The sequence below is a fragment of the Astatotilapia calliptera genome, chromosome 9 (genome assembly GCF_964374335.1).
Source record: "Astatotilapia calliptera chromosome 9, fAstCal68.1, whole genome shotgun sequence".
Classification (NCBI taxonomy): Eukaryota; Metazoa; Chordata; class Actinopteri; order Cichliformes; family Cichlidae; genus Astatotilapia; species Astatotilapia calliptera.
Window position 1 is genome coordinate 35,068,166 of NC_137430.1, and position 27,779 is coordinate 35,095,944.

The window sequence follows — 27,779 nt, forward strand, 5'->3', positions numbered from 1 at the left end:
TCTGAAGAGTGACACTTTATTAGGAACACAGCACTCGAGTCCTGTGGAAGTGCCGGTTTGCAGATGTGCTGTTGTCAGGTTGGTATCACTGAGGCTGCAGGGATCTGTGTAAGCTGTGCCCCCCCACTCGATCCTCAGAGGGTTTGTAACGTGCTCCCCACCAGCTGCTCTGTGCAGGATGAGCGGAGCCAGCAGGGAGGCGTGTCTGTGCGCCTCTCCTGCTGTGGAGGAGCTGCTCGGGGTTTGTTTCTGCTTCATCGCTGTGTGGTCATGTGACCAGCTGAGCAGGGCCCTATTTCAGGAAGCCGGTTTAGAAAACTCAGAGTGAAAAACGATACTCAGGGTTGAGTAACCCCGAACTGTCCAACTCGGAATATTCGGTTTCAGAAAGGCTGATAACAATTAGTTCAGTCAACGCGGAGTTGCTTTAATCCCAAGTTAAGCGCGCGCACGAGGATACATAAAGCCCTGATTAGTGGAGCACAGATTAAGCGAGTCACCATGGAGACGGAGGGAAAGAAGGCGCGGTCAATGTATTTCACAGCGCTTGAGGCCGAAATTCTGATGGCAGCATATGCCGATAACATGCAAATTTTGCAGAAAAAAAGTAACACAGCCTCAGCTGCCAAAGAAAGAGAGCATGCATGGCAAACATAGCCGACAGAGTCAATGCGTGAGTGTTAATTTAAACATTGATCTAGGGATTTCCACCCATTTAACACGTTATTTTATTATATGTTATTTTATTTTTTATTTCATACATTTTATTTTGTGATGTGATGTGAGCGCAGGTGCAACCCAACAGGCCCCAAACGTTCCTGGCAGCAAGTAAAAATGAAATATAAAAATATAGTCCAAACAGGTAAGGTGTAATTGTATTATGAGCCATAGTGCTTGGTCTGTTTGTCCCATGTAAATCAATTGCAGTTAGAGGCTACATTAACTTCCCCTCTGTAAGCACTTATTGAAATTATCTGAGCACATTACAAGTACATATTTGCTTACTCTGTATGCTCAAATGTGACCCGTTATAGCCAACAGAAAAAAAAGCGGAGGCCCGAAAAACAGGTGGGGGTCCTCCACCACCACCACTCACAGAGGCTGAGCAGTTGGCTTCCACATTTGTGATAATGTTGGCAGCATCACACATGATCTTCACAGTGCAGAGAACATAAATTAGCATCCATTACTATAATGAAATAATTTGTTAGTTTGAAATGCTACAGGGAACTATGTACCTGCACATTAATGCTGTGGAAAGACTTCCTGTTCACATAGTCTCCTTCATTTACTGAAGGAGCAATGATTGGAATGTGAGTGCCATCTATACAGCCAATCACGCCTGGGAACCCTGAAAATAAATGTAAAATTTAAGTAGTAGTCCAAGTATCACCACATCATGAATTAAGTTTTGTTCATCCTGATACCTGCAATTTTGTGGCATCCCTCTTTGATAAATCTTGTGGGTCTATGACCGGGGAACACCACAAACGAGTACAGGAGACGTTTCAGTGCAACTGTAACATTCCTGACTGCCCGACAGACGGTAGCCTTGGAAACGTGCTCAGCGTCACCAATATTATACAGAAAGCTCCCGTTTGCAAAAAACCGAAGTGCGATACAAATAATATGTACAGAACTGAGAGGATGTCCGCGATGTGTCACATGAGCAATATTAGGCCTGAGGATGTTATTCAAATAAATTATAGATTGTGCTGAAAAACGGTGACGTTCACACAGGAAATCATCAGGAAATGATCAAATGTCCAAACGCGCGCTAATCACTCTCTCCCGGCGGAGAGCTCTGCGGAGAATTTGGGCTTCAACATCTACTGGCTCTTCAAGGAAGTGGCACGCCATGTCTGACACTTCCTACAGTCAGGTTTCTGACAAAGAGGCGGAGAACGTCAGGGTTAGTTGAAGTAAACCTGCTAGGGGGCAATTAGATAAGCATGATGCTATGCCGTCCGACAGGTCTGCTGTGATTTCCACAGAAAGACCTCCCCCAGTTTCAGGTTACACTCACTTCTTTGGAAGCTGAAATCAAAGTTCAGAGACAAACTCAGTGTGAACACATCACAGCTCCTCACATTGAGAGAGCAGCAGCCCTGAAGCCCGTCTGACAGGCACCAGCGAGTGGAAGCGCTCCTTTCTCTGTCATCGTTTCGAGCTGAAAGGTGAGTGTGTCTGCCGTTTCTACCTGAAGCTCCTCGTCAGGCTCTGGCTTGGCCTTTGAGGGCGAGCGCCACAGAAGGTTTCCTTCCTGCGAGCCTGACGTCTGCTCTCTAGTATTTAGTATTTATTTATTTATTGTCATTGTCAAGAACAATGAAATTGCGTTTGGGGCTTCCATACAACCCAGAAAAAAGAAGAAAATAATAAATACCCCTTAAAACCCAAGTGTACATATTTAACCCAGTGTGACTCCAATGCAATAAGACAATCCTTAGCAATAATGTTCGTAGAAATTCAGACAAAGACCTGAGAAACATGACAAAATACAACGATGCAACCCATTCAATATTATTGTACTGTGAGATATGATATCAGATATGATAGTTATCTATTTAAGAAAGAGGGGGGGGGGGCAGGACGGGGAAGAGAATAAAGATATGATGCACCAATGCAGACCAGTTCATTGCTATTAAGAAGTTGGATATGGTTATTGTCCGTGAGAGGGGGGCAGAGAGTTCAGGAGCCTCACAGCCTGTGGATACAGGCTGTTAATCGACATCGCTGGTGTCGATTAAAAGCAGCTGGAGGCCATCTTTGTAAACCTGCTGAGAACATCTGCAGGGTTTGCTCCTTCTTTCACACTTCATCATCAGCCAGCTGTGTGTGATCGCACCATCTTTAATCTGAGATCAGGTTCAAACCAGTTTGAGCTGCAGTGGCAGGAAACAGCTGAGGGCGGGGCATGCTGACATTCCCGACTCCTGATTGGTGTCGGGGGTGTCCACTGCTTCTGCGTTTTGTTTGTTTTGTGCAGGCCGAGTAAACGAGAACAGCCTGTGAAAGATAAGTCGTGTGCGAGTTGAGGCACCTTTAGGCTCCGCCTTGCTGGCGTCTGCTTTTTGAAGATCTCTGTGAGTTTGGGACTGACGGCCGTGGACGGGATTTAAAGTTCCTTCCATCCATCCTGTATCCCAGCTGACCCACAGCCGAACTGGGTGATGATCCTGACCAGTTTAAAGAACATTAATGCAAACTGACCACACAGAACACGTTACCATCACATACACATCATACAGACTCTGTATGAACCCATGTTGTTCGTGCAGCAACAGGAAGTAGTTTTTATTGCAGAGTTCATAGAGGTCATGCTTGAATATTTGTGTTCGTTTGGGGAGGCCTTTTGCTCCTCCCCTTTCACAAAGGATGCTCCAGTGTGTCCTCTGCTAAAGGAAGTAAAGGAAGCACTGAAGTGCCTTTAGTCCATAACATGTGGAGAATTCAGACAGCGCTGATGAGGGCAGATACTTCCAGGTCACGCCTCCTTCCTGAACTAAACCCCGCCTCTTTCTGTGCCTCTGTCATAGTCGTCCATGTGTTTGTGGTGCACTGATTTATTACTGGAGATGTTTGCTAACACTGACTGTGTTTCACGTCGGCGCTCTCACAGTGTAAAGCTGCATCTGCGTCATCGCTTTACACCCGCGTGCGCTCATTACCCATGATGCATCAGAGTCTGATCACAGTGTTTTCTGATGCTAGCAGGAAGCCGAGATGACGGAGCCGGACCTCGTCAACATCCTGGAAGACATAACAGATGAGGAATTCAAGACCTTCAAGTGGAACCTGAAGAAGGAGCGGTTTAGAGACATCGAGCCCATCAAAGTGACCCGGCTGTCGACGGCGGAGCGGTGCGACGCCGTGGATCTGATGGTGCAGAAGTATGACATGGACGGAGCCGTGCAGGTGATGGAGAGCATCTTTAAGAAGATCAACAGGAACGACCTGGTGAAGGAGCTGCGAAAGGTCATGGGTCAACCTGCAGGTCAGTGAGGCTGTGGGCAGGCGTGCACTTCCTTTAACCTGTTTGAGCGTTTGACATTCAGGTGACATCATCAGGGTCAGAGCAGCGTCACGCTGTGACAGGACGTGCAAACAGGAAGTGTGTGCAGAGTGTCTCTCTCCCTTTTAAGGTGCATTCAGAGCAAACAGCTGATGGAAGGAGCCGCCCGAGTCGGAGCTGCTGGATTGGATGTTCTCAGGAACTCTGAGGCTCCCGTGGTCGGAGGTCTTCGGCTTCACGCCGAGGCTCCCGTGGTCGGAGGTCTTCGGCCTCACTCTGACCTCGGCATTAATCCGTCCTCCTCTCTCTCACAGGTCTTCCAGGTCCCGATCTGCCAAAGACCGCCGCCGACTCCTCGGCAGAGGAGAAGTTGGCGGCCGTTCGCTCTCAGTTTATCGACAGAGTGTCCGAACCCGTCCTGAGGAAGCTGCTGGATAAACTCCTGGAGCGCCGCGTCATCATCGATGATGAAATGGATTTAGGCGGAGTGAGGAGCAGGGCGGATAAAGCCCGACAGGTGATCGACGTGGTGCGCAGAAAAGGATCCCAGGGCAGCTCGGCTCTGATCGCCGCTCTCTGCGAGGTGGATCCGTGCCTTTCACGGGAGCTGCAGCTGATGTGACGCACTGCCAGATGTTCAGCACTCACAGGAGAGCAAATTAGGAATCATCTGTAACACCCAGAAGGTGCTGATACAGTTCAATGTTTAATCCTCCAATCCACTTACAGAAACACGAGCGCGAGGCTCGTCTATTTGGTTTGGTTTTCACATCAAAGATTTTCACAGAGACGATTTTCTATGCGTCTTTATACAAACAAAGATGTTCAAACAGCAGAACATGTCAGAGTTTCAGCAGGTTTCAGGACTAAAGTGTCCCAGAAACAAGGCTTTGAGTCAAACCTGAACAGTCGGCTCTGTGAAAACCTTCAGGATGGATGGAAACCAAGATCTCTGACTTCCAGTCTGAGAACAAAACAATCAGGAAAATGACTTTATTTGTAGAATTTTCATCGGACACTGATGTTAACGAGAAGTTTATTAGATTTTATGGAAACATTTTAGAGCTGATTAGAATAAAAGTCCAACAGATTAATGAGGATTTTGGCTGTTTTCATGTTGTTGAAGTCAAACATGTCAGAGAGCAGAGGGTCAGAGTTTCATGTTTCTTTCTGTAACTCTGATCAACGTGAAAATAAAAGATGAGTTTCCTGTCACTGTGTCTGCTTCAGTCTGTAAAGTAACCTTGAACATATTCAGTAACTGACAATCATTAGTGTGGATCATTGTGGGTTTCCACAAATGGATTTGTTACAGGCAGGAAGCTCTAATCTGTCCATCTTCATCTGTACGGGGCGATCGTGGCTCAAGAGTTGGGTGTTCGTCTTGTAATCGGAAGGTTGCCGATTCAAGCCTCCGCTCGGACAGTCTCGGTCGTTGTGTCCTTGGGCAAGACACTTCACCTGCCGCCTACTGGTGTTGGCCAGAGGGGCCGATGATATGGCAGCCTGGCTTCTGTCAGTCTGTCCCAGGGCAGCTGTGGCTACACCTGTAGCTGCCTCCACCAGTGTGTGAATGTGAGAGTGAATGAATAGTGGAATTGTAAAGTGCTTTGAGGGGTCCCGAAAAGCGCTATATAAATGCAATCCATCATTATTATTATCATTATTATCTTCTACGTCAGAGAATAAAGACAAAAGATTCAGTTCAAAATGTCCTACCAGGAGCAGACGTAGTCCTGGGGCACTTCCACAGGAGTCAAAACCACCAAACCCGCTAAATTAGAACGTTATAGTTGTGCTGATTGTTTAACACTGATGAGCTACAGAGTGGACTACAGCTCTTTGCTGATCCCTCCCATGTGACGTGAACCTTTTCAGATCATCTATGTGCTTAAAAACACTTTTCAATAATCAGTTTAATGTTTCAATTACATGAAACATGGACAACTTTCACTTTAAATATTAATCACAGTGATTAATATTTAAAGGCAACATAAGACACTGGAGTCGAGCTGTGATGTCATCAACTACACCGCGCGCTGCGTCCTCCCATCCTCCGAGCGCCGCACTCCTGACAGAGCTTTCAAGCATGAACTAACAAGCACGCAGGAACTTTGTGTACTTGTTAGTGAGAAGTGTGTGCTAGACACAGGAAACGTGTGCTACACACTTCCTGTTACATAGCCGTTTGACTTCCTGTTTCAGGGGAGAGGAAGAACAACTGCACGTTACAGAAGAAAAAGGAAGTGGACGAGCAGGTGAGTGTTCACGGTCTTCTTCTGCTGTCAGAGTGGGGCGGGGTCTGCTTCATTCTGTGGTGGAGGGTCCACCGGGTTTATCACACACACTGGACTCTGGAGCGCTCTAAAACTGGTGAACGTTAGCTCTTCCTGTGAGGTCATATCCTATTTTCAAAGACAGTCCTACACCTGTCAGTGCAGGTGAGCTGGTAGTACGAAAGTAATAACCTGAGTGAGATAAAGCAAACAAATCGCCAGCACGCCTTCAGGTAAAGACTGACCTGGATCATGCACGTTTCCAGTAATGCAGTCATGTGACTTCTTGTACATGGACAGGTGACCCAGGCAGGGGCGGAGCGTGGGGGTGGCTTACTGGGCTGCTGCCTGTGAGTGCGCTGTTGGAGAAATGGAGCCAGAGGAGAGCTGAAGTTTGACCAGGTACCAAAGCAAATCATTCGTACTGTACAAATAATGTAAATATGACGGTGCATCACGAAAGATTGATATCAAACTGATCACTTGACCCATATTATGTTACTCGCTCTTCCAGTGAATCAACAAATGGTGAAATGAAAAGCCGAACAACAACAATGCTGTTTCTTTAGAGTCTTAGCTCACATGTGTGTTTATTTCATATTTTCAGTTGTTTCCCTCCACGGCTAAATCAATCAGTAATGCACTGATATACAAGAATGGACATAAGGAGCTTCTTTCTTTTTTTTTTCTTTTTTTTTTTTTTTGCCTGTCCCGTTTGGCTCTGTTGCATCAGAATTGTTGTCTAAAGGCAAAGAAAGATACCCAACGGATTTACTTTACCAAACTGACCATCCCAGCCTTGCCGTAATGGTCCATTTGATTCACCTTTTATTGTTTATTTTATTTTCACTTACTGAATACGGGACAGACTTGACTGGGGGAAAGAAGGGGAGAAAGAAAGAGGGAAAGAGAAACAGCTGAGAAGAGGGACGGGGGAGAAGGGCAAAAGACAAAAACCAACAGAACGGGCAGAGAAAAAAAAATGCATATATCAATCACCTGGATCACCTGCTGAGAAAGAAAAAAGAAAGCAAGCAGAAGAGAACAAGAGTAATAGAATAAACAACATCACAATGATATATGGGAATATGACAGTAAATACTAAATGTTAAACATTATTGTGCAGCACATAAGATCAACAGAACACAGTGTGCTTTGAGGTAGGAGCCAAAAAGGGTGTAGTTTGTGGGTGTGATCACCCGTGTGTGCACCTGTGAGCATGGACGCGCTTGTTTTTTTGTTTTTTTAAAAGGTTCCTTCATGTAATGATCTGCTAGAGGGTGTGGGGGGGCCACAGCCCCGTCCTCCAGGGCGTGAAGCAGGTGTGGAGGAGATCAAAACTCCAGACATCCAGAGGCCCCCAGAACACAAGAGACCAAGGAAGACCAACAGAGGGGCAGCTGCGCCACTGTCCCAGAAAGAGCTGAGGAGAGTCCCAGATGAGGGCTCACTCAGCAGCCGCGGAGCAGAAGCCAGGGGGAGTTGCAGTGACGCGCCCGTGAGCTCCGCCGGCAGCCAGCTGCGCCTGAGTGACCGAGCCCCAGGCCGAGAGGCCGGGGGCACCCCACCTCCGAAGTGGCCCGAGCGAGCCCCAGGCTCCAGGCCCCGATAAGCGGCCGCCAAGGAGTGAGCTGGTGTGTACCTGGACGCCCATCCCCGGACACAAAGAACCACCAACGCACCGATGTCTGAGGGAGTCCGCCACTGGCAGGGGAAGTGGTGGTAGGGGGAGATAGGCCTCCAAACCTTGGAGGGCCTGAGGTGTCCCCAGAGAGGTGGCGCCTGACACCCAACCTGACATATAGACACAGACATACAGGCACACACAAACATCCATTCCCACCCTCATGCTCTCATATGCACTTACTCCACACTCAACCAACGTGGAGACAGACATAAAGAGACGCTGTACACACAATCACACTCCCCAAGCGTACTCTACAAACCGGGTCTAGGTACCCTTGCCCCTGGAGGGGGGAACTGCACCCAGACCCAGTTGGTGTTTCCCTTTTCCCTGCGGTGGGGGGAGGCAGACCGCCCCGACTCCGCAGCAGCAGGAAGGCTCCACACTCCAGACCGCAGTCAGACGGCCAACTCCTCCTCCTAGTCCTAGCCCCCCTGCTCCAGCAGGTCGCAGAGAACGGGGGTGAGAGAAGACTCCAAACCTCCCTCCACCCGCTCATTGTAATGTTGATGCATGTGTGTTCTAAGGTGCATTTAAAACCCAGGAGGGCATGGAGCTACCTGCCAGAGAGCAGCAGGTAAGCGCATGGTCCCTCCTGATAGCCCTCAATGTCTACGTGTATTTAAAATTGAGAGGTGGGCAACGATGCCAGGGGTGGGGTGTACACCCTGATGGTACTTTGGACTCCGTGTATCGTGCCCACCCCCAAGATCCTATATGTATGTGTAATGAGAGTGTGAGTAATGTGAATGTCTAAGTTGTGGGATAAAATTGAGGCAGAGGCAGCCAGAAGGGGACAGAGGGGGGGGTAGCCTCCTCTGCACCCTGGTGACATACCCCAAGGCCCTGCATGTGTGGGTGGTTGTGGTGGAGCGGGAAGAGGGAGGCAGCTGGAGATGGGGAGGGAAGGAAGGGAGGGGCAAGTGACCCCTCCCTGGGGCCAGTTCCCCCGCTGACCCCAGTAGGCACCCCCATACTCCGCGACCCGCCAGGGAAAGGGGGCCCAGGCCCATCCAGACCGGGCCCAGTGCAGCAGCGCCGCCCGGCCCCACAGAGCCCGGGACAGTCCACCCAACCCCACCACAGAGAAAACTGCACCCACCCCACCATCCACTCATCTTCCAGACTACATAAGACAATAAACACCCAGGCTGAGATCTTCCTCCACCTCTCCTGTATCTCCCCCTCCTGCAAGGAGCTTCTTTCAAAGAAAAAACTCTGGTAGTGTTTTACATATTAAGCTTTGTATGTTGTTCAGTATATTTCTATGCAAAACAAGAGGAATTTCAATACACAGCCGTATATTCACAGTTGAAACCAGATATTTACACTTTATGGAAAACACAAGAACATTTTTTTACTGTACAACATCATTTAGAGTAAACTTGTTTTGTTTTGGATAAATAAATATTGAAATATCTTTTGAATTAGTTAAATGTCAGAATAAAGAGAGACAGAGCTTCTATTTTTATCACTTTCATCAAATGTAGGAGTACATATACACTAAGTTTATTGTTAATTAATATGAAAACTCCAGACGATTCCATTCTGAGCTGAAGAAGCTTCTGATTGGTTCGTAGAGTCCATGTGAGTAAACTGGTGGCACAGCTGTGGATGCATATAAGGCAAAACACAGAGGCTGTTTCTGTGACATGGGAAAATCAGGAGATGTCAACCAAAACACCAGGAACAGAACTGTGGAGCTCCATAAGTGTGGCTCAGTTTGAATACAATTTGGTGCCATTTGCAATTAAGAAATACAGACAGTTTCTCTCTTTACTCTCCGTCACTACTCAAGGTACAAGGTTCTTTATTTGTCACATGCATAGTTATACAAGTATAACACACAGTGAAATGTAGCCTGACACGCTCCTCAACATGTGTATATATATATATATACGTATATATGTATGTATATATATATACGTATATATATATATATATATATATAGCAGCTGGATAGCGTAGTGGTTAAACTACACGCCTTTGGAACAGAGGATCGCAAGTTTGATTCCTGCCTGGGGCGTCTGTATCCAGTAAGGGTCCTAAGGCTAGACCCCCTATGCTAAGCAAGCCTACCGCAGACATGAGCGAGACAGATAAATATGAAGGCATGCCGGCTCGGACGTCGCCCGGATCAACAAGGTCCGCGTCAGGTGTTGAGGAACCAGGGCACCCTGACGAAAAGTGGGCTACTGGAACAAGAAGGCATCGGTGGGCAAGGGACGAAAACAGGGCGTTGTTGGAATGCTACTACGCAAGTAACCCCGGCGGAAGGGGCTACATGAATAGGATGAGGGACCTATGGATTCTTCGATACCCAACATCCACAATGACGGCGAAACAACTAGTAGCTCAGTGTTCCAACATTCGAAAGTAGAGGCTGGGGTCTATCACACCAGGCAAGACCCCAGGTGCAGGCTGTGTAAAGATGCCCCAGAGACAATCCAGCACATAACAGCAGGGTGCAAGATGCTAGCAGGCAAGGCATACATGGAACGCCATAACCAAGTGGCCGGCATAGTGTACAGGAACATCTGTGCTGAGTACAACCTGGAAGTCCCGAGGTCAAAATGGGAGATGCCCCCAAGGGTGGTGGAGAATGACCGAGCTAAGATCCTGTGGGACTTCCAGATACAGACGGACAAAATGGTGGTGGCTAACCAACCGGACATAGTGGTGGTAGACAAACAGAAGAAGGCGGCCGTAGTGATCGATGTAGCGGTTCCGAATGACAGCAATATCAGGAAGAAGGAACACGAGAAGCTGGAGAAATACCAAGGGCTCAGAGAAGAGCTCGAGAGGATGTGGAGGGTGAAGGTAACGGTGGTCCCCGTGGTAATCGGAGCACTAGGTGCGGTGACTCCCAAGCTAGGCGAGTGGCTCCAGCAGATCCCGGGAACAACATCGGAAATCTCTGTCCAGAAGCGCGCAGTCCTGGGAACAGCTAAGATACTGCGCAGGACCCTCAAGCTCCCAGGCCTCTGGTAGAGGACCCGAGCTTGAAGGATAAACCGCCCGCAGGGGCGTGCTGGGTGTTTTTTTTTTTTTTATATATACGTATATATGTATGTATGTATATATATATATATATATATATATATATATATAAAACACCCAGCACGCCCCTGCGGGCGGTTTATCCTTCAAGCTCGGGTCCTCTACCAGAGGCCTGGGAGCTTGAGGGTCCTGCGCAGTATCTTAGCTTAGGGGCGTGCTGGGTGTTTTTTTTTTTTTTATATATACATATATATGTATGTATGTATATATATATATATATATATATATATATATATATATATATATATATATATATATATATATATAAAACACCCAGCACGCCCCTGCGGGCGGTTTATCCTTCAAGCTTGGGTCCTCTACCAGAGGCCTGGGAGCTTGAGGGTCCTGCGCAGTATCTTAGCTGTTCCCAGGACTGCGCTCTTCTGGACAGAGATCTCCGATGTTGTTCCCGGGATCTGCTGGAGCCACTCGCCTTGCTTGGGAGTCACCGCACCTAGTGCTCCGATTACCACGGGGACCACCGTTACCTTCACCCTCCACATCCTCTCGAGCTCTTCTCTGAGCCCTTGGTATTTCTCCAGCTTCTCGTGTTCCTTCTTCCTGATATTGCTGTCATTCGGAACCGCTACACTACGGCCGTCTTCTTCTGTTTGTCTACCACCACTATGTCCGGTTGGTTAGCCACCACCATTTTGTCCGTCTGTATCTGGAAGTCCCACAGGATCTTAGCTCGGTCATTCTCCACCACCCTTGGGGGCATCTCCCATTTTGACCTCGAGACTTCCAGGTTATACTCGGCACAGATGTTCCTGTACACTATGCCGGCCACTTGGTTATGGCGTTCCATGTATGCCTTGCCTGCTAGCATCTTGCACCCTGCTGTTATGTGCTGGATTGTCTCTGGGGCATCTTTACACAGCCTGCACCTGGGGTCTTGCCTGGTGTGATAGACCCCAGCCTCTATGGATCTTGTGCTCAGAGCTTGTTCTTGTGCTGCCATGATTAGTGCCTCTGTGCTGTCTTTCAGTCCAGCTTTGTCCAGCCACTGGTAGGATTTCTGGATATCAGCCACCTCCTCTATCTGCCGGTGGTACATACCGTGCAGGGGCCTGTCCTTCCATGATGGTTCCTCGTCTCCCTCCTCTTTCTTGGGTTTCTGCTGCCTGAGGTATTCACTGAGCACTCGGTCAGTTGGAGCCATCTTCCCAATGTATTCTTGGATGTTCGTTGTCTCATCCTGGACTGTGGTGCTGACACTCACCAGTCCCCGGCCCCCTTCCTTCCGCTTAGCGTACAGCCTCAGGGTGCTGGACTTGGGGTGAAACCCTCCATGCATGGTAAGGAGCTTTCTTGTCTTTATGTCAGTGGCTTCTATCTCCTCCTTTGGCCAGCCTATTACCCCAGCAGGGTACCTGATCACGGGCAGGGCGTACGTGTTGATGGCCCGGATCTTGTTCTTACCATTCAGCTGACTCCTCAGGACTTGCCTGACCCTCTGCAGGTACTTGGTGGTTGCAGCTTTTCTAGCGGCCTCTTCATGGTTCCCATTTGCCTGCGGGATCCCCAGGTACTTGTAACTGTCCTCTATGTCTGCAATGTTGCCTTCTGGTAGTTCAATCCCCTCAGTTCTGACTACCTTCCCTCTCTTTGTTACCATCCGACTACACTTCTCCAGTCCGAACGACATTCCAATGTCATTGCTGTATAGCCTGGTAGTGTGGATCAGTGAATCGATGTCTCGTTCACTCTTGGCATACAGCTTGATGTCATCCATGTACAGGAGGTGGCTGACAACTGCTCCGTTCCGTAGTCGGTATCCGTAGCCGGTCTTGTTAATGATCTCACTGAGGGGGTTCAGGCCTATGCAGAACAGCAGTGGGGACAGAGCATCTCCTTGGTAGATCCCGCACTTGATGGTGACTTGTGCTATGGGCTTGGAGTTGGCCTCTAGTGTTGTACGCCACATCCCCATTGAGTTCCTGATGAAGGCTCTTAGGGTCCCATTGATCTTGTACAATTCTAGGCATCCCAGTATCCAGCTGTGGGGCATTGAGTCATAGGCCTTCTTGTAATCAATCCAGGCAGTGCACAGGTTGGTCAGTCTGGTCTTGCAGTCTCGGCTGATTGTTCTGTCTACCAGTAGCTGGTGTTTTGCACCTCTGGTATTCTTGCCAATTCCTTTCTGTGTCCCGCTCATGTATTGACCCATGTGCCTGTTCATCTTAGCCGATATGATGCCTGACAGGAGCTTCCATGTAGTACTGTGGCAGGTTATTGGTCAGTAGTTGGAGGGGACCGGTCCCTTCTTGGGGTCCTTGGGGATCAGGACCGTCCGGCCTTCGGTTAGCCATTCCGGGTGTCTCTCGTTAACTAGCAGCTGGTTCATTTGTGCTGCCAGACGCTCGTGGAGTGCAGTCAGCTTCTTCAGCCAGTAGGCGTGAACCATGTCGGGCCCTGGTGCTGTCCAACTCTTCATACTGGAGACCCTTTCTTGGATATCTGCCACTGTGATGGTTACTGGACCCTGTTCAGGGAGGTCGCTGTGGTCAGCCCTCAGATCCTCTAGCCACTGAGCATTGCCGTTATGGGTTGCATCCTTCTCCCATATGCTCTTCCAGTATTGCTCCATCTCCAGCCTTGGTGGTGCTGTTCTCTTATTGTTCCCTTGCCACTGAGAGTACACCTTTGCTGGTTCTGTGGAGAACAGCTGGTTTATTCTCCTGCCTTCTATCTCTCTGGTGTACCTCCTCAAGCGGCTGGCCAAGGCTATGAGTCTTTGCTTGGCAGTTTCCAAGGCCTCAGGTATGGACAGCTTGCTGTATTTCTTAGGCACCTTATTTGTCGCACCTTTCTGCAACTCCGTTAGTTGGTTAACCTCCCTCCGTGCTACTTTGATCTTGCCCTCTAGCCTCCTTCTCCATGGAGGGTACTGCCCCTTGTCGCTGTTCAACTTGTAGCCAAGCATCTCACTGATCACTGTTGCCGTATTGTAGATCAGCTTGTTAGTGTCGGTAATCGTGGTTGTAGGTATTATACATATGTATAATATACATATACATATATACATATACATACATACCTCAACTTTTGTGTGGACACAGTCGCCCCTGCTAAGACGGTACGGTGTTATCCTAATAACAAACCGTGGGTAACACAGGAAGTCAAAGCTGTCCTCAACATGAAGAAGAAGGCTTTCAGGAGCAAAGTGAAGGAGGAGATGAAAGCAGCACAGCGGGAGGTGAAACGCTGCCTGAGGGAAGCAAAGGACACCTACAGGAGGAAGGTGGAGCAGAAGTTGGAGAGGAACAATATGAGGGAGGTCTGGAATGGTGTGAAAACCATCACAGGCCACAACACCAAGAAAAGCACAGTGGGGGGGACTGTGGAGAAGGCAAACGAACTCAACAACTTCTTCAACAGGTTTGACCAGCCCACAACCCCCCCACCCTCACCCTCACCTTCACTAAAGAGTCCTCTCCCCACTCTCCTGCCTCCCTCGCTTCCCCCCCCCTTCCTGACACCATGACACCCCCCTCCTCCAATCCCTCTCTCAGCAGCAAGACATCTCCCCCCCTCCCCTCCTCCCAAACATCTCCCAGTGTCACAGTGGATCAGGTCAGGAGGCAACTGAGGAAGCTTCGCCCCAGAAAGGCAGCAGGCCCAGACAAGGTGTGTCCTAGGATGCTAAAGGCGTGTGCTGCTGAACTTGGGGAGCCCGCCCTATGGAAGACATCCTGCATCGTCCCGGTCCCCAAAAAGAACCGGCCCAATGAGCTGAATGACTTCCGACCGGTGGCACTGACGTCACATCTTATGAAGACTCTAGAGCGGCTCTTCCTCAACCTCCTCCAACCACAGGTACAACATGCCCAGGACCCACTACAGTTTGCATACAAGGTGGGTGTCGGAGTGGAGGATGCCATCCTGTACCTCCTACACAGAGCCCACTCACACCTGGATGGGGGAAAGGCACGGTCAGGATCCTGTTTCTTGACTTTTCCAGTGCCTTTAATACCATCCGGCCCTGTATGCTTCAGGAAAAACTGAACAGGATGGAGGTGGACCCCTGCCTGGTGGCTTGGATCTCCGACTACCTCACCGACAGACCACAGTACGTCAGGCTGAAGGACATCACGTCTGACACTGTGGTCAGCAGCACAGGAGCACCACAGGGAACTGTGCTGTCCCCTCTTCTCTTCACCCTGTACACCTCTGACTTCTGCTACAACTCTGAATTATGCCACATTCAGAAGTTTGCAGATGACACGGCCATCATGGGGTGTATCTGGGATGATCAGGAAGAGGAGTACAGAAGTCTGGTGAGGAACTTTGTCGCATGGAGTCACACAAACCACCTGCAACTCAACACCTCAAAGACTAAGGAACTGGTTGTGGACTTCGGGAGGTCCAGAGAAGGTCCACTGCCAGTTCAGATAGAGGGGGAGGAGGTGGAGGTGGTCAACAAGTACAAGTACCTCGGGCTGTGGGTGGACAATAAACTGGACTGGTCATGCAACACAGAGCACCTGTATAAAAAAGCCCAAAGTCGACTGTACTTCCTCAGGAGGCTGAGGTCTTTCAACATCTGCAGGAAGCTCCTGAGGATGTTTTACCAGTCGGTGGTTGCTGGAGTACTTTTCTATGCTGTGGTGTGCTGGGGGAGCAGCACAGCAAAGAGGGACTCATCCAGGCTGGAGAAACTGATCAGGAAGGCTAGCTCTGTGGTCGGCATGAAGCTGGACACTCTGGTGACAGTGGCAGAGAAAAGGACATTAAAGAAACTGATGGACATTATGAACAATGCTGGGCATCCTCTGCACACGGCCATAAACAATCAGAAGAGTCTGTTCAGTGACAGGTTGCTTCTCCCCAAGACAAGAACTAACAGACTTAAAAACTCCTTTGTCCCACACGCCATCAGACTGTTTAACTCCTCTCTGGAGGGGAGAGGGAGGGGAGACAGGAGGACAAAGGAGGGGGGAACAACTAAGCTGTAGTGCCTCTTCACCTCACTGTACAATACCTTGTGCAATACTTTTGTAAATAGTCAACAGTGCAATAGACTCAATACTTGAAATGTGCAATTCACTTGTATTTTTATTTTTTATTCCTATTTATTCTATTTATCCCCTTCGTATATTTTATTTATATTGTCTCTGTATTTATATATGTGTGTGTGTGTGTGTGTGTGTGTGTGTGTGTGTGTGTGTGTATATATATATATAACAGTTCTGTAACTCTGTAACTTCGGTCGTTGCTGTGCTTTTTTTGGAAGTCGAATTTCCCAGAGGAACCCACCCGAGGGATTAATAAAGTTCTATCTTATCTTATCTTATCTTATATACATACAGGTATATATATATATATATACATACACACACACATATATATATATATATATATATATATATATATATATATATATATATATATTGGGTGAATGTGCAGTAGTAGCAGCAAGCAGGTGAATTCTGTACATTAATCTGAATAGGCATCTGACTATTTTACAGGGTAGACAATATAAACATATTTAAAATTAATGAAGGAATTTGAAATGTACATTGTTCCTGGGTTTACTACTCCTTCTGCCGCCACTCCCGGCTCGAGCAGCCCCCTGCGCGGCTCCTCTTCCTCCAGCCGGAACAGACCCTCGTGCGCCTCGCCTGCCGCCTCCGGTTGGAGCGGCTCATCCACCGCTCCCGGCAGGAGCAGCCCTTCACCCGGCTGTTCCCCCTTCTCCGGCAGGCGCAGATCCCCGCGCGCCTCGTCTGCCACCTCCAGCTGCTGAGGTGCTTCACGCGGCTCCTCCACCGCTTCACTGTCCTTGGGACACACCTGTGGGGGTGGCGCCCAGGCCCAGAGCAGCGCACCTCCGCTGCCTGCTCCCGCTGGGTGGCCACCATTTCGGCCACCCTCTGGGCCAGCTCCTCCATTCCCTGGCTCCAATACGGACCCGCCGTGCTTCCTCCTGGGTTTCGGCACCAATGTGGCGAGAATAAGGCACGGCAGGACCACGGAGTATCATTCAGAGCCATCTTTATTTACATCTCACCACAACACCCCCAAACCCCTGAGTCCCCGTGTTTTTAACTAGGCAGGCGTGATTAAGGATTCCGTGCAGGTGCGTCCGCCCTCCCTGCACGGCACCGCAGACCACGCCCCACCACACACTATCTGGCTGTAGCTCAGGTGGCAGAGCAGGTCAGCCACTAATCAGAAGGTCGGTGGTTCGATCCAAGGCTGCCTCCTGGCTGCGTGCCAAATATCCTTGGGCAAGATACTAACCCCATGTTTGCCTACTGGTGGTGGTCAGAGGGCCCGGTGGCGCCAGTGTCCGGCAGCCTCGCCTCTGTCAGTGCGCCCCAGGGCGGCTGTGGCTACAACGTAGCTGCCATCACCAGTGTGTGTGAATGGGTGAATGACTTAATGTAGTGTGAAGCGCTTTGGGGTCCTTAGGGACTGAGTAAAAGCGCTATACAAATGCAGACCATTTACCATTTACTAGCTCTACTTTCAAGATTAGGCTTAAAACTTTCCTTTTTGCTAAAGCATATAGTTAGGGCTGGACCAGGTGACCCTGAATCCTCCCTTAGTTATGCTGCAATAGATGTAGGCTGCCGGGGGATTCCCATGATGCATTGAGTTTTTCCTTTCCAGTCACCTTTCTCGCTCACTATGTATTAACAGACCTCTCTGCACTGAATCATATCTGTTATTAACCTCTGTCTCTCTTCCACAGCATGTCTTTTATCCTGTCTTCCTTCTCTCACTCCAACCAATCACAGCAGATGGCCCCGCCCCTCCCTGAGCCTGGTTCTGCCGGAGGTTTCTTCCTGTTAAAAGGGAGTTTTTCCTTCCCACTGTTGCCAAAGTGCTTGCTCATAGGGGGTCATATGATTGTTGGGTTTTTCTCTGTATCTATGAAGCGCCTTGAGGCGACTTTTGTTGTGATTTGGCGCTATATAAATAAAATTGAATTGAATTGAATTGAAATTGAATAGATAAATGTAAAGTCAGGTGTTCTTGGGCTGAGGATGACATCATGCACCCTGAGGTCACCTAAGGTCACCTGAGATCACCTGAGGTCAGCGTTCACACGGGGTCAGACGTCTGCTTTGGCGATACAGCTGAACACTGCCCCAAAACTCTGACCAAAGCTTACAGTTCCCACCCATCAGGTGAAAGCCAAAGAGTGCAGGGTCTGTTTTTATGAATGACAGACGTATGAACTCATTTTCCGACTCTGGTGCCACCATCGAAGGATTCCCTGGCCTGCTGGAGCAACCTGAGGATCTCTGGCAGTGGGCTGCGGCTCCTCCCGCAGTGTGAGCTCAGTGTGTTTGAATTATTAATTATATCAATAACTTAATTGTATAGACCCATTAGAGTGTAGTTCAGGATTAGATGCTGTAACTGAGTTCAGAACAGCAGCTGCTGAAGCTCATTGGGATCTGTTTACTGTCGGGCTCGTGGATGGACGGAGCAGGAAGCTCCTGCTCAGATGTGATGCAGAGGATGAGCTGCAACCAGAACTCAGAACCAGAAACTTAAACCCATCAAACACTGATTCCTCCTTTGGGGACCAAAGTCCACCCAGCAGGTACAGATGCCACAGGTAAGCAGAGTGTCGGTGACCGCCTGCATGAAGCTCCTAAATGTACATGTTGTCATCTTTTCTAGAAACCTACCAGACTGCAGTCACTCATACGTTTGACTCAAGTCACCTGAAATCCACCTCAGGCGAGATCAGCGATACAAAGGCAGAACTCTGGACTGTACATTTGACCTGAGATGATTCCACTTCTCGGGACTGTAAACCTGCACGTTAACCCTTAAATACCCAAACCATCGCTTACACCAGGGGTGGGCAATTCCAGGCCCCGAGGGCCGGTGTCCTGCAGGTTTTAGATCTCATCTTGGGTCAACACACCTGAATCACATGATTAGTTCGTTACCAGGCTTCTGGAGAACTTCAGGACATGGTGAGGAGCTAATTTAGCCATTTAAATCAGCTGTGTTGGTTCAAGGACATCTAACACCTGCAGGGACACCGGCCCTCGAGGCCTGGAGTTGCCCACCCCTGACTTACACTGTCAGCTCAGCAGGGTGCTGCTGTTAAAACATAACCAGTGTGTTTCTGTCTCAGCTGATTAAACACTGTTGTAATTCCCAGTCTGGCCTGATTGTGGCAGTGTTGTCTCAAAGATACAGCTCTGATCAAGCTGAACCTGTAGATGATAATGAGGAGTTAGTCCAGCTCAGTGGATCTTCTGCAGTTTCATCATCCATGAAAACTCCCGTCACCTTCAGTGGGAATCACCTGGATGCTGCCAGGCAGCCCATCTCACAGGTGTGACTGCCTCTCTGTGGCCTCTGGTTTCATACAGTGAACTTCAGGTGAGACCTCTGGTCCATCTGTGATGATGTTAGATTACATCTGTGCTCAAAGCTTCACTGTTAGCTAGAGTCAGACCGACAACCATCAGAAGGTGATTCGTGCTGCAGCGCTCTGTGACCAGCACATTATACCAGGACCATAAATGGTCACGTGGGTTTGCTCCTAAGCAGCTGTGAGAGATGCTGCAGCTGTGAGTGCTTAGGTCAGCTGATCAGCAGCTGTTCCAGAGGTTTGGGCACCTCCTCCTACCACTCAGGTTGTCTGCCTCGCTAATGGCTCTTTCTCAGTTTAGTTTTCATTTGTCAGCCGTGTGATTCTGTCAGCACGTTGTTTCTCATCATGTCCTGTCTCTACTTTGTACAAACTCTGGTGGAAAACACGAGGCTGGGGAACAGGAATGTCACGGTCCGCAGTCCTCGCCGGGTGATCTGCCATGGTTGTGTGTTCCCATGGTCCATGTTTCCTCGTTTGTGTGTGTGCGTGTTTTTTGGTGTTCTGGTTTCTCTGTGAGTCCAGGCCCGGACAGTGGTGTCCCTGCCGTGGGGATTCGCTTGAAGCATAATCACACACCTGCAGCAGTTCAGCCTCACCTCCGGAGCTTCTTAGCAACGTGGCTGAGCTCCGTCGACGCTGTTTCACTGTGACAGAATCGTCAGTTTGCTCTGAAAACTAAGTCTTACAAAGTGTTTGTGTGGTTGCTGGTGGGAATCCTAACGACTGCTTCTGTGGTTTCCTGCAGGATTATGGAGACGAGGGAACGGAGTGAGCGCACTGTAGATACTGAGCAAGGGGAGTGAAACATGGACCACCGACACAACAGGAAGACGCTGCACAGGTGTCAGGGACATACATCCTCACCTGGAGCACGCTCAGAAGACTTTCTTCACTGTAAACAAACACTGTTTTCATTCTAAGAGTCCTGTGTTTGGGTCCTGCATCCACATATCTGACAGGGAAAGTCCTCCAAAGGTCTTCAGTTCATCAGGAATTAGAGCACCTTCATCTGGAAAACAACTCGAGCTTCGAGCCGGACCACTTGTTTCAGTTTGAATCTGAATTCAAAACAATTCAAACAGATTCATCAACATTTACATTCTCAGTGTAACTGAACATTATCGACCACAAAAACATGGATGTCCTCACTTCTCCTGAGAGGCCTCAGCTCCACAGCTCAGACCAAGACGGCCGGAACATTCCGGACCTGAAGTTCAGACTTCCACATCAAAGGAAAACTTTTCTAAAGCTCAAAGCGCTGCTCTGTTTTATGAGCGAAGCTCCTGGAGTGAAACGAGCTGAGGAAACAAAGCCTCCAACAGACGAATCTGAACTCAGCCTTATTTAAACAGCCTCAACAATGTATGGTTGACCTACAATAACACATACAGAGAAAAACCCAACAATCATATGACCCCCTATGAGCAGCACTTTGGCGACAGTGGGAAGGAAAAACTCTGTTTAACAGGAAGAAACCTCCGGCAGAACCAGGCTCAGGGAGGGGCGGGGCTATCTGCTGTGATTGGTTGGGGTGAGAGAAGGAAGACAGGATAAAAGACACCCAGTGCATCATGGGAATCCCCCAGCAGCCTACACCTATTACAGAGAGGCGTATTAACACACAGTGAGTGAGCTCTGTTATATTTTTTTTAACAGTTTTAACACTGGGTTTTGGTTTTCACTTCTGTTTACTTCATGGTAATAAAAACTCTCAGACTACATTTAATACAACAATGATTTAATAAGCAGTCTGTTTAAGTAGAACCTTTACTTTGAAAGGCAGAGCAAACAGGAAATGAACATGGGTCTCTGTTTCACACAGTCTGAGGCACAGCACATCCTTATAGACGGTTTCAGCATTTCTGCTACATTTAAATCTTTTTACATGGTTCCTTAGTTTCTTCAAAGGTTTGGCTCCTCCTCCTCGTCACCATCATCATCATCCTCACTGGTGCTAACATAAGCACCAAACTGCGCCACAAACCAGACTTCAATAATCAGATATTCATCAGCTTCATGTACCACATAAACATTTCTTCGATGTTGGTCGAGCTGGATCTCAGTCACCTGATCTGAAGCTGATCCAATCAGGCGCTGCCGTTGGCTCACAGTCCTGCTGGAGCTTCTTCTGGTGCTGTGCAGCTGTTAGTGCCTCTGACAGCTGCTGGCTTCCTGTCCGTTCACTGGGCTGTTCCTGTGAATCCTCCTTAAATGCTTTGCTTCATCATTTCAGGCCAGCTTAGTCTGATGCAGGTCCAGGATGTCTTTTGCTCAGATTAACATAAAGGCTGGAAGGAAACTTCCAGAGTAAAAAAGTGAGAGAATGCCTTATTTACAGTCAGCTGGAGGTCGGTCTTCCTGGAGTCCTTTGGCTGAATGTTATTGTGACCATGAGAAACTCAAAGTTTAAACAGCCAACAAAGCCTTAAAAGTAACACTCAGAGAATTTTGGTGGTGAAATTTACGTCCCCATAAAAATCCACCCACACAAAGTCAGTGTCCTTCAGAGTCTCAGTGTGGAGCACAGCAGCAGCTGGTGGACACCACAGGAACTGCAGCTCCATGGCTGGACCAGATAACACCTCCCATCAGTTTTGTTTCTGGCTGAATAGAAATCCCAGTATGACCCCAACTGCTCCCAGTACGACCAGTCCACACACTGTCCTCAGGGACCAGAAGCTGTCAGTGGGTCTGGACTCATACAGCTCCACAAAAGCATCCTGGGAAAAAAGACAAACAGGAAACACTTCATTTGTCGTATTTGTTTTTTGACAGATCAGAACAGTGTGTACTTTCATTCAGCTTCATTTACACAGCCTCAGTAACACATACAGACAGAAACCAGCAGCTGATCACTCAGTGACAATCAGCCCAACGTTTGATGGTGTGATCAGTCTGCCATGACTCGTGTAGGCAAACTGGTCACTGTGGACATCAACGCTCTCCAACATCAGCGTCACATGACTCAGACCTGTGGTCTAGACACACACGCAAACACACACACAAACACACACACACGCAAAGACACACACACGCAAAGACACACACACGCAAAGACACACACACGCAAAGACACACACAAACACACACACACGCAAAGACACACACACGCAAAGACACAAAGCCGGTGCTGCTGCTTCATATTGTGTGAAAGCAGTCGAGTGTTAACGAGGGAGTGTTGGGTTATTCCCCTGCATGCTGTGTGTGTGTGTGTGTGTGTGTGTGTGTGTGTGTGTGTGTGTGTGTGTGTGTGTGTGTGATATGAAGATTAGGGGAGAACCCTCCTGTGAGCACTTCCTGTAGCTGCACTCGGGCCTCCAGCTGAGCTGCTGACAAACACCAGCGGCCTTCAGCCTGACAGGAAGCTGACCGCCGCCTTTAAAGAAGCTTCACACCACAGAAGAAGAGCACATGCACAGGCTGGATGATTGACAGCTCACCTTTACCCTGACATCCTGTCCAATGGGCTGAAGCAGCTCCAGACTCAGTGGACTCAGTGAGAGTCCAGGTTAAAAGCTTTCCGTGTCAGACGTTTATACTGAAATGTAATTTAAAGATCGACTGTAACTGTACACAGGTGTTTGGAGGCAGCAGAGGAGACCTCAGACATCTGCCTCCCACCTCCAACTTCCCAAACCAGGTGTGCCCCAGTCCTCCTCCTCTCCTCTGCATACCTGAAACACCTGAAGGCGTCCACGAGGCGTCCTGCTCAGGTGCCGGCTTGAGTCTGGAGCTCCACCTTCTTGGTCGCTCTGTTAGTACAGTAACCTCACAGCAGCCATGTTATCAGTCACATGATGTTAAATAAAAATGCTCCAGCAGCACAGACACGGTGCAGAGGTCCAGCTCAGGTGAAGCTAGCAGACAGCTAGCACCGTCCACCTGTCAGTCACAGAGGCCACGCCCCTAATCACTCAAAGCCTTAATAGAGTTTAAAGAGGTGACATTCTGTGTACGAGGCTGTAACCACATTTATTTGAACACGGAGTCTGAGGGACTGACTCACTGCTGCCTCTGCTGGACGTCGGAGGAGTTGCAGGCTTTGCAGAGTTCGCTTATTTCTTCAGGCCTGCAGGCCGATGAGGGCCAACACCAGTCCTCAGCATGGAGTCAGCGGGACTCTGGCAAAGAAGTGAGCAGTCCGGCTTCGGCCTGATTCCCACCCCGCTGGCATGATGAGTCACATGTGGGGGCGGGGTTTACCTGCACAGACACCTGGGAGTTATTTGACCCTGAAGTCTGAGCTCGATAAGGCCTTCAGAGATCAGATGTTAGCGAGATGACTCAACTGCTTCAGTCAGTACTGTCCTCAGAGAACGGCTCACACAGCTGCAGGAAGGCCAGGCGTGATGGGCTGACCCCGTGTTTCACATTTGGGTGCTCTCAGGGCTCGAAAAAGCCACCATCCTCCAGCAAGACAACATCAGAGAGAGAAACCACCGCGCTGCGCTGAGCGCCACGATGGAAAGTTTGACTGCAGAATTCTGAGAAAGCAGCACAGCTCACCACTGCCTGTGTTCTTAGAGATCTCTGCACACACACACACATCTGTGTGTGTGTGTGTGTGTGTGTGTGTGTGTGTGTGTGTGTGTGTGTGTGTGTGTGTGTGCTCCTTGCTGTGAGCAGGTTCTGAAGAAACGGTGTGTCAGCTGACCTGAAGCCTGAGGCGGAAACTCAACCACACTGATTACCTGGAAAGATATTTCTGGGTAATACCACACACACACACACACACACACACACACACACACACACACACACACACACACAGCCTCTCGTGTTATCAGGCAGTAGATATAACTGAAGGAAACCACAGCGACAGGAGAGAATATAATTAGAAAGTGAACTGTTTGGGCCTCAGGCTCTCTGCACCAGACTCCATTTTATTTTCGAGCGATTTTCAGGAGCTTTATGACCACACACTCACGCCACATACTGAAAACCTGCTGCATGGAAACCACACAAACCCATGGAACAGGCCTGCTGGTGGTGTGCAGTTTACTGATGAAGGACCACGAAGTGAAGATGATGATGGAGCCATTAATTAGTAGGGTGTTAGCAGATTGTTGGCTGGGAACTAGTGGGCCTTTAGTGGGTCATAGCGGGGTGTTAGCAGGGCGTTGGCAGGGCGTTGGCAGGGCATTAGCGGGCGCTAGCGAGTAATTAGTAGGGTGTTAGCAGGTTGTTGGCGGATCATTAGCACGGCGTTAACAGTGCATTAGTGGGTCATTAGTGGGCGTTAGCGAGTAATTAGTAGGGTGTTAGCAGGTTGTTGGCAGGGAGCTAGTGGGCCTTTAGTGGGTGATTAGTGGGGTGTTAGCAGGGCGTTAGCAGGGCATTAGCGGGCGCTAGCGAGTAATTAGTAGGGTGTTAGCAGGTTGTTGGCAGGGAGCTAGTGGGCCTTTAGTGGGTGATTAGCAGGGTGTTAGCAGGGCGTTAGCAGGGCACTAGCGGGCGCTAGCGAGTAATTAGTAGGGTGTTAGCAGGTTGTTGGCGGATCATTAGCACGCGTTAACAGTGCATTAGTGGGTCATTAGTGGGCGTTAGCGAGTAATTAGCGGGGTGTTACGAGGGTATTAGCAGATCATTAGCAGGGCCTTAGCGGATCGTTAGAGGTCATTAGCAGGGTTAGCAGGACGTTAGCGGGCCTCAGATGCTCCGTCACAAAATCACTGCCTGTCTCAAACCCAGGCTGTGCTCACAGACACGCCCCGTCCTGATGAGGTCACAGGGCCTTTCTTCTAGTCCTTATCAGGACCAACTCCGGGGCTCCCTCTGTAGGAGCACCACTTCTTGCTTCTCCAGGTTGACGAGGCACTCCCAGCACATTCTGGGTCTCCCTGGGGCTTCCTCCTCTCACACCTCACTGAGGAGGCGTGCTGCTCAGAGGCTCGTTTGCTGGGTTTCAGTTCTCCTGACCGATGTTTGGATGAATGAATGATTCAGGAGCTCTGAGTGATGCAGCGACCTCCTGGAGGTTTGGAGCAGAGCTGAGAGCGCAGCTCCCTCTGCAGGAGGGAGACGCTCGCTGCTCATTTCAACTTTCTCAGGTCACATGAGGATTATGTGTGTGTGTGTCTCAGTTTCAGTTTAACGGTTTTATCATCACACACACACACACACACACAGAGTCATGTTTTTATATCCTTGTGGGGACATCTTATTGACATAATGCTTTCCCCAGCTGCTTGCCGTATCCACCTAAAATGAACTCTAACCCTGAGCCTAGACCTGAGCCTGAGCTTAACTGTAGCTCTGACACTAAAACCACATTTTGAGTCTCAAAAATGTCTTCAAACTCGTGAGGATGTTGTTGGTCCCCACAGGTATAGTGCATGCCAATTTACTGTCCCCACCAAGATGTCTAAACATGTACACTCACACACACACAGAGGCCACAGAGTTTTAGGGATTTTCTACACTTTGCATATAATTTGCAATCAAACCAAAATACTCTGTGTGTGTGTGTGTGTGTGTGTGTGTGTGTGTGTGTGTGTGTGTGTGTGTGTGTGTGTGTGTGTGTGTGTGTGTCTGTTTGAAGGGTGAGGTCGGGACCAGGTTTAGGGTCCTCACAAACACCCCCATGTTCAGTGCTCATACACTCTCTGTGGCTCTGATATTGTCTGATTGATCTGATTCGTCGGACCTCCTGGTACGTTTGCAGCGATCTCCTCAGCTCTCTCACTCCTGCAGGTTCACCTCCTTCAAGGACGCCTCAAACATATCTGCGACTCCCTGAAGCACCAGAGCGTGCTCAGTCGATCCTGAACTCTGTCCTGGACTTCCTTCAACCACAGCCAGACCACAGTTAGCTTACATGAACTTCTTCAAGTACACTTGAACCTCATTAAACATTAAAAACTCTCAAGCACCTTTTCAGAACCCCCGAAAAAGCAGAGGAAGAACCAAAACCACCTCATCAATTGATGAGAAACAAGGAGTCCTGGAATTCCAGGAAAATTCAGGGGCTCTCAGCTGGAAGACAAGAGAGGAGTAGATGAGGAAACAGGAATGGAAGGATGCATGAGGAAGGACACAGCCAAGCAGGAAAGTCAACCACAAGGAAACAGAGAAAGGTTACAGCAAAGGAAACAAGGAAACATCAGCGGAGATAAGGACTCGGAGGGAAATCGTGCTCCTACCCATCCTCCGTTGTCATGGATCCATCTCCGGAGCGACGGCGAGTCCAGACTCTCCTCCATCCAGCTGGCGATATCGTCCATCTGACCTTCGTCGCCCGACTTGGCGGCCGCGGCGCTCAGAGCTCCGCCCAGCTCCATCATGGCGACGATGCGTCCCCAGTTCACGCCATCCCTGAACAGCTCCTCTCTGATAGCCGTCAGGTGGCGCCGGCGTGCAGCGCCACCGCCGTTCCCACGCAGTTGCAGCACCGTCACCTGCGCAGACAGCTCGTTGCCGTAAAGTCGCTCCAACTCATCGCCGGCGCTCCGCAGCACGGTCTGCAGGCAGGGTGGGGCCACAGGAGGGTCTAGGAGGAGATGATGATGCCATTACTCTGCGACATGTTTGAGGAAGCGGGTAACTAAGTGGACGTCTCCTCACCTGGACGCGGGGCTCTCTCGTCATTGGCCCGGCGCTGAGGCCAAGCCACGCCCCTGCCGAGCAGCTTGTAGCGCAGGAAGTCCTCCACCAGGTCCCGGCTGCTGTAGGCGGCGGCCATCGCCCCCCGCTGGCTCACCACCAGCACGTCATCCTCCTCAGCCAATGAGAACGCCTTTTGCAGTTGACAGTCACGTGCTGCAACTCCTCACACAAGTATCGATCGCTGATCAGCTGTGCTGTGACGTCAGCGCTTCAGACTCCGCCCACAGCGAGGACGGTCCGAGGATCGGGTTCAGACCGGTTCAGGCTCCACGCGGTGCTCTGTTACCGGCGGGCGGAGGTGCGCGCGCAGCCGCGGGGCGCGCCGCGAGGACGCGCTCTGAACACATTCAAGGTGATGGCGGCGCGACGGCGCGCGCTGCTTCTGATCAATAACCGATAATCAGTCCGCTCCCTTCACGATGCACGTGCTGCTCACACTCACGCGCAAACAGCGGGCACGCCCCTCCGGGATTCCCCCGCAGCTCTGCGAGGAGGAGGAGCTCTGCTCCGCGAGCGCGCACTTCCTCATCCTACGTCACTCGCATCTGCAGCTCCTCGCGCGTGGGTGCGGGCGTGCACGTGTAAAAATGTCGTGGTTTGTAAGTGAAACGTGATGTAAGAGCAACAAAAGCCGACTTTTCCAACACGTGACGTGTTTGTGACGATGATGAGAAACGTCAGTCTGAGCAGTGGCGGTCCTAGCCTGTTTGGCGCCCTGGGCGAACACTCCCTCTGGCGCCCCCTCCCCCCCTCCACCCACACACACACACACACACACATTATGGA

The 27,779-nt window shown here is 49.6% G+C and overlaps 3 protein-coding genes across 6 annotated transcripts in view; 1 reads left to right on the forward strand and 2 right to left on the reverse strand.

Moving 5' to 3' along the window:
- Positions 1 to 27,779, reverse strand: part of LOC145431207 (uncharacterized) — a 382,620-nt gene that overhangs the window by 121,351 nt on the left and 233,490 nt on the right. The gene's annotated exons all lie outside the window — the stretch shown is intronic.
- LOC145431208 (uncharacterized) lies at positions 1,996 to 5,230 on the forward strand. 2 transcript variants are annotated; one of them, XM_080306910.1, is made up of 3 exons: positions 1,996 to 2,177; positions 3,718 to 3,997; positions 4,330 to 5,230. In XM_080306910.1, the coding sequence occupies exons 2-3, from the start codon at positions 3,727 to 3,729 to the stop codon at positions 4,635 to 4,637; spliced, it is 579 nt and encodes a 192-aa protein (XP_080163036.1). In that variant the 5' UTR covers positions 1,996 to 2,177; positions 3,718 to 3,726; the 3' UTR covers positions 4,638 to 5,230. The 2 variants fall into 2 exon arrangements, with proteins under 2 accessions (XP_080163036.1, XP_080163037.1); XM_080306911.1 differs by having other exon boundaries at positions 2,012 to 2,177; positions 3,715 to 3,997.
- LOC113029594 (apoptosis regulator Bcl-2-like) lies at positions 21,110 to 27,720 on the reverse strand. 3 transcript variants are annotated; one of them, XR_013911589.1, is made up of 5 exons: positions 26,952 to 27,720; positions 26,531 to 26,877; positions 26,261 to 26,363; positions 26,035 to 26,173; positions 21,972 to 22,108 (listed from the first exon to the last, which is right to left on the reverse strand). XR_013911589.1 is itself a non-coding variant. In XM_026180564.2 (3 exons), the coding sequence occupies exons 1-3, from the start codon at positions 27,067 to 27,069 to the stop codon at positions 21,977 to 21,979; spliced, it is 597 nt and encodes a 198-aa protein (XP_026036349.1). In that variant the 5' UTR covers positions 27,070 to 27,704; the 3' UTR covers positions 21,110 to 21,976. The 3 variants fall into 3 exon arrangements, 1 of the variants encoding a protein (XP_026036349.1); XR_003273442.2 differs by having other exon boundaries at positions 26,035 to 26,363; XM_026180564.2 differs by lacking the exons at positions 26,035 to 26,173; positions 26,261 to 26,363 and having other exon boundaries at positions 21,110 to 22,108; positions 26,952 to 27,704.

Coding starts and splice junctions, on each gene's coding strand:
- LOC113029594 (XM_026180564.2), bottom strand. CDS start 27,069: ATGGCCGCCGCCTACAGCAGCCGGGACCTGGTGGAGGACTTCCTGCGC. Junction 26,878..26,951: donor CGAGAGAGCCCCGCGTCCAG/GTGAGGAGACGT, acceptor ATCTCCTCCTAG/ACCCTCCTGTGGCCCCACCC. Junction 22,109..26,530: donor TCCATGACAACGGAGGATGG/GTAGGAGCACGA, acceptor CTTTTTTCCCAG/GATGCTTTTGTGGAGCTGTA.
- LOC145431208 (XM_080306910.1), top strand. CDS start 3,727: ATGACGGAGCCGGACCTCGTCAACATCCTGGAAGACATAACAGATGAG. Junction 3,998..4,329: donor GGTCATGGGTCAACCTGCAG/GTCAGTGAGGCT, acceptor TCTCTCTCACAG/GTCTTCCAGGTCCCGATCTG.